General features: G+C 46.4%; 1 protein-coding gene across 1 annotated transcript; it reads right to left on the minus strand.

Moving 5' to 3' along the window:
• Window positions 1-1,564: 1,564 nt before the first annotated feature.
• LOC123084375 (protein NRT1/ PTR FAMILY 2.5-like) lies at window positions 1,565-5,621 on the minus strand. Its single transcript, XM_044506012.1, has 4 exons — window positions 5,522-5,621; window positions 5,153-5,370; window positions 2,431-2,978; window positions 1,565-2,354 (listed from the first exon to the last, which is right to left on the minus strand). Exons 1-4 carry the CDS (start codon window positions 5,619-5,621, stop codon window positions 1,565-1,567), a joined length of 1,656 nt encoding a protein of 551 aa, XP_044361947.1.
• Between the last annotated feature and the right edge of the window lie 379 nt (window positions 5,622-6,000).

The raw sequence follows: 6,000 nt of genomic DNA on the forward strand, positions 1-6,000 counted from the left end.
GATCCTCCCCCCATGGAGGGATCCGATTGGTCCTCCGGCGAGATCGGTGTTGAGGAGGATGTTGGTGAATTGGAAGAGGTACCCAAGGGAACACAGGAGGGAGACACCATGACGAAAGCACTGATGACGCAGTAAGTCCTGGACACCGGCAAGGCGGGCAGGGAGAATTCACGATTCTCTCTCAGTGACATGTGAGCAGCACCAGACAAGGGAATCACGAGAAAGGAGATGAGAGGAGCATGGGTTTAGGAGATGAGAGCGGCAAGAATCTTATAGGCACGGGGGAGGCCGAAACGTCCCTTTGTTCAGAATGCCATTTGCCAGTCAAGACTGACCGATCAAGACTGGGACATGGCAAACAATAATGTCAGCGGTGCCTCGATTCCTCAACCCTCGGTCAGCGTCATGTGGCACATGATTCCCCTTCAACGATCCGTCCATCATTGTAGTCGAGATCGTGGGAATATTTTCCCATGGCCATGTGACCGGATGCTGCCCCCATGATTCAACCACTGAAATTCCTTCTTGAGTAGCTTTCCGCTAGACGCAAAGAGACTTAACAAGTCCCGTATAACCTTCTGGCAGGTGGGTTGTGCGGCACTCAATGGCTACTTATGAGGATGTGGCACACGGGTGCACCAACTAGGAAGGATACTCAATGCATTCGTGGCCAGGTGTCGAGTCAGCTTCTCGAGCCCAGTTGTAGGTCAACGAAGGCATCAACTTGCAAGCACGGAAGTGACAAGACAACATCGTACGACATGGTTCGATGCGACCAAAGGGAACCAACCCACCAATGGTCTGCCCCGAGCCATGTAACCCTAGCTTGACCAAGTATATAAGGCAAGCTAGGGACCTTTTGGAGTGATCAAACATATATATTCTGGATCATCGTAGAACTAAGGATTTCACCTACCACCATCTTCTTCTCCTCCACCACCAGGCCGAGGGCTTGTAAGTTGTAACCTAAGAAACGTTTCTCTCTGAGGATTCTCCTGATCGCCAGCGTGAACTCGAGAAATACAACCACCAACGGAAGGAGTAGGGTCTTACCTCCTCCCGGAGTCCTGAATATAGGTAAACTCCATGTCTTGCCTTACCATATCAATCCGCCGCTCACATGCCCCACTCCACACAAATATGTCATCACTCAACAACACTAACCGTCTCAAAACACCGACAATCAACATGTGGAAACACGATCTACACTATACTTTGGGTAGCGCGTGCTTTTACCAGACTATTTATGTGGTGGTATGTACATGGATTTTCTATGCATAAGTATGTGCACTGTAATATCTATTGGGGAGCATTTGATCGTTGGACCGATCGTAACAACTGATAAGCACTTGGTAATAAAGTAAGGTTGAGCTCATCAATCAACACAGGCCTATGTCGTGACACTAAAATATATCCATTGCGCATATTATTAGATAGTTCTTCCTTGCTATGATGTTCCATCCATTTTGTTCACTTTGTTGCGAAGTAGGAAGGTGCAACTCACACGAAGAGGTAGCCCTTGTCAATTTCGTAGACAAACAACCCACGCACATGATAATGTTGTCTATGTTGCCGCTCGGTTGTGGTACTTGTATCGCCTGGCGCAGGCGAGGAAATATGCAAGGTTGAGTGTCCCCGAAGCCGCAAGCGTCCAGTATACGTTGTCCAGCCTCCCGTGGTCTATGTTCTCCGGCAGCCACGCCGTGATCCGCGTCACCACGTCCATAAACATGGTGCTCGAGAAGAATCCTAACGCTACGAGCATCGGAGCCATGGCCGTAGCCAGGCTCCGCAGCGTGTTGGGAAATTCCTGGTAGTAGAAAGCCATGCTCCCAGGGAAGTGCAGGGCCTCCCCGACCCCGACGATGCCCAGCGGGAACAGGAGCCACATCACGGACATGGGCACGCCAGGTTGCGCAAGCCTCCGGCGCTCCACCAGTGCGGCAGCGACCATGGCAGTGACATTTAAAACGTGGCCGATGCCCACGCGCTGCAGCGGTGTCGGTGGCGTGCCACCGGTGATCCTGCGCCAAAGAGGGAATACAACACGGTCCAGGACCAGGGTGGCCAAGATGAACGAGACGCGACAGCTGACGGCGACCGACCCCGCCGGGATGCTGAAGTGTGGTCCAACGGAGCGGTCCATAGCGAGCGCCTGCAGGACGATCATGCCGATCATCACGCCGATCGACATGAACAACAGTATACCGGATGACCACACCGGGATGATGCTGAGGAGGGCCTTGAGGCCCTCCACCTGCTGCACTGTGCACAGCCGCCACGCACCACCTGATCCATCTCCGGACCTGGAGCTGTCGTCACTTGCAGTGATCATGGCGGCTCGATTCAGAAATCTACAAAAACCAGATCCAGTGAATGATTCACCAATCCGGTGTCCTGTTTGGAAAGCAGCTGTCGAATGCCGCCTACCTTAAGTTTTTGCTTGGTGCCTCGTCAGCGGCCGAGTCCACAAGGGCGCCGGCACCGACGTTGTACTGCACACTGCCGTGTACGCCGCCGACTTTGATGCCAACCTTGCGCACGGAAGCAACAATGACGCGAGCCAGCTCTGTGTATGGGTTGCCCTTTGTTGCCGGCATCTGGTAGTAACGTACGCCCAGAAGAAGCATGACCAGGCCCAACGCCGAAGTGGCGAGGCAAACACCAAAGCCCACGGCCCATGAAATGCTGTCCTGGATGTAGACGATGGCTGTGTCGCCAAGCATGAAGGAGGTGTAGAGGAAGACCATGTACCAGTTGAAGAAGGTGTCCTTGTCGCTCGTGCTTTCGAACTGGTCCGCACCCATCGTCGAGATGTTGAAACGTGTCCCGCCAGCGCCAATGGCGAGAAGGCAGATGGCACCGTACAACACGGCGAGCTGCCCCGGGGATGCTTGCTGACACTTGGCCGACAGTGATGTGCAGTGTGGCGGCCGCAAGGATGGCAGCGCTGCGGTGAGCGTGAACAGCACAAAAGACTGCACAATAACACATTGTCAAAAATATTAACAAAATATGATATTTTGCCATAGACTGCCTGGCTCAAGTGCTTCAATTCTTCTTTTGCGTAAATTGGCAGAGAATGCGGAAAATAACTAAGGGCTCATTCCGTTTACATTATTTCCAAATGAAAGAATAGGAAAAAGGATAAATAATTTGGGTGCCCTATCCACTCAAATCCTTAGGAATTTTCCATGTGATCTCACGTAATGCTAATAATCCTTAGGTATTGGCGCAACATGGACAAAATTCCATGCAATCTAGTACTTTTATTTTATTCATATGAAACGAATGAAATACATAGGAAAAGCTTCCTAAGGGTCAAAATCGCATAGGAATCCTCCAAAATCTTATAAACGGAGTAAGACCTAAGTAGGTTGATCTATGGATTGTTGGATTAATTTATCGTGATAAGGGATTGTTGGCATCGCGAGCATTTAAAGGTATAGTGCAGTCATGTTTCATGTTGCGAACATATAAACAAAATGTTGGCACCGTGAAAATTAATTTTGGCTAAGATTTAGTTATTTCTCACACGGTTAAGTATTTGCACATATGTGTTTTCAACGGAGAAAAATGATGCAGCGATCACTATAAACAATCTGGAAATATTTTATTCACTTTTGGATATGAAAGGATCATAATATGGATTGAGGTAGTTGAATTGAAGAGAGGTTTCTTTCCTTCATGTGGGGAGCATGAGATATGGTTGGTATTTCTATTATCTCCAGATAAGTGCAAAGTGATCATGCATGCATAATTCATATGCTTATTTTGATACAGATCACGGAATGCTTTTCTCGACATAGAACCATTTGAATAATGGTGGTATACATTAAACAATTTGTTACTTTTATTAGCGGGGAAAATAAGATGAGAATCCTATGGCAAATTACTCAAACTAAAAAGTAATTACGCATAGCGACGCACTAGCACTAGTAGAAAACAAGGCTTTGGTTCTGTCCAGATCAGAGCAATAGTCTCGGTCGTGTTACGAAGCAGGACTAATGTGAGCATCAGTTCCGGTTCGAGCGGCTAGGACGCCAGCCGGGCCTTGGCAGCGGCTGGGACCTTTAGTCCCGATTCCAGACACCAACCTGGACTAAAGGTCCTCCAGCCTGGGCGCCCACATCGGCCACGTGGATCTCCTTTAGTCCCGGTTCGTAACACAGCCGGGACTAAAAGTGGGGGCCTTTAGTCCCGGTTGCTTAGTCTCGGTTGCAGAACCGGGACTAAAGGCCCTTTGAAACCGGAAATAATGCCCTGTTTTCTACAAGTGCAGAAAGAGTATATAGGAACATCATATATAACTAATTAAATAGGTGATTTCCCACTAAGATATTTATCTTAGCATGTAACTATGCCACCTCAAAGGCCCATCTAAACATGTGCAACAATGCATCGAAGAAGACTTAAATGTTTTCATCATATTAATTATGTCAGTTATATTTAGTTAATATTTTATAATTATACAGTAATCATATGTATTTTCAATTTTGTTCCGACCACGCTTGAAAATTCCTCAATGTTTTAATCATATTATGTTACTTATATACAATTAATATTTTATTATAATACAACAATCATATGCATTTTGATTTTTCTACTTATATATTAATCAAAATATCCATTTACATGTTCCTATACTATAACTAAGTAGGTGATCCCACTAAAAACACTATCTCAACATTTAACTATGCCATGTCAAGGGCACCCCTTAACATACAATCATCCATGCAAAAAGGCTAAATATTTTAATTATATATTACGTTACTTATATTCAATAAATATATATAATTATATTAATTTTCTTATATTAAATAAATATTTTTAATTTTAGAATTACCTTATGTATTTTAGGTTTTTATATTATACTCCCTCTGTCCCATAATATAAGAACGTTTTTCAAGTTAACATAGCTTGAAAAACGTTCTTATATTATGAAACGGAGGGAGTATCAATTTAAATATTAATGTTCATATAACCAAACCTTATTGAAATATATTCCAAGCAATTTCAGGAGCAGCGGGCCTAGTTATAAGATGTGTTTCCCACCATATATACTTTGAACTGTAACGTGGACCATTCTGTCAAAAAAAAAAAGAAAACTGTAACGTGGACCATTTTGTTATATTTTGGGTAGGGTTCAGACCAGAAGGTTGATGGCCGCTCCCGCGAGGATGACGGGGAAGCAGCCTAGGTAGGAGTCGGAGAGGATGGCGCCGGCGATGGGCACCAGGTTGAGGGAGCCACGGACGATGTTGGTGATCTGCGCGGCATCGACGCCGTCCACGTGGTACTCCTTGAGCAGGTACACGAGCATGTTGCTGGTAGTCCCGTTAACGGCCAGCCCCAGCCCCAGCATGGTCGCTGCATCCATGTTTTGCACAGCACAGATTGAGTGACGATATATGTGCAGAGAGAGAGAGAGAGAGAGAGAGAGAGAGAGAGAGAGAGAGAGAGAGAGAGAGAGAGAGAGAGAGAGAGAGAGAGAGAGAGAGAGAGAGAGAGAGAGAGAGACCAGCTATGAAGGGAAGAGTGATCCATCCTCCTTTCTTTGGCTTCGCTTGGGATTCTTGGTCGAGGACAGGCTTGAGCTGAGCTATCGGGGAGTTATCCATCTCTGCCAGTTAGGTTTGGACTCTGGAGGGCTTCTTGGAACCACCGGTATTTATACACAGAGAAATGGGTCATGCACTCATGCTGCTGGCCTGGGTTTCTAGAAAAAGATTAAGAACATTCCTCGGATTGTCGCCCATAGCAGGTACTACGTTCCTTAACCACCACCACTAGGCCAAAACCTCGGCCAAGACCAGGTAAATTCCCGGCAATCATACTTACTACCGATTATTCAAGTTCCGGAAGTTTCGCATCAAATCGTATCCAATAAAGCAGCACGATGGTTAAAGCTTCCGATATTCCGGAAAACAAATGATTACTTGTATGTGCGCTCTTCTCTTCTGTTACACACGATCTTCTTTCGGAAAGCTCCTTTTATAC

The sequence above is a fragment of the Triticum aestivum genome, chromosome 4A (genome assembly GCF_018294505.1).
Source record: "Triticum aestivum cultivar Chinese Spring chromosome 4A, IWGSC CS RefSeq v2.1, whole genome shotgun sequence".
Lineage (NCBI taxonomy): Eukaryota > Viridiplantae > Streptophyta > Magnoliopsida > Poales > Poaceae > Triticum > Triticum aestivum.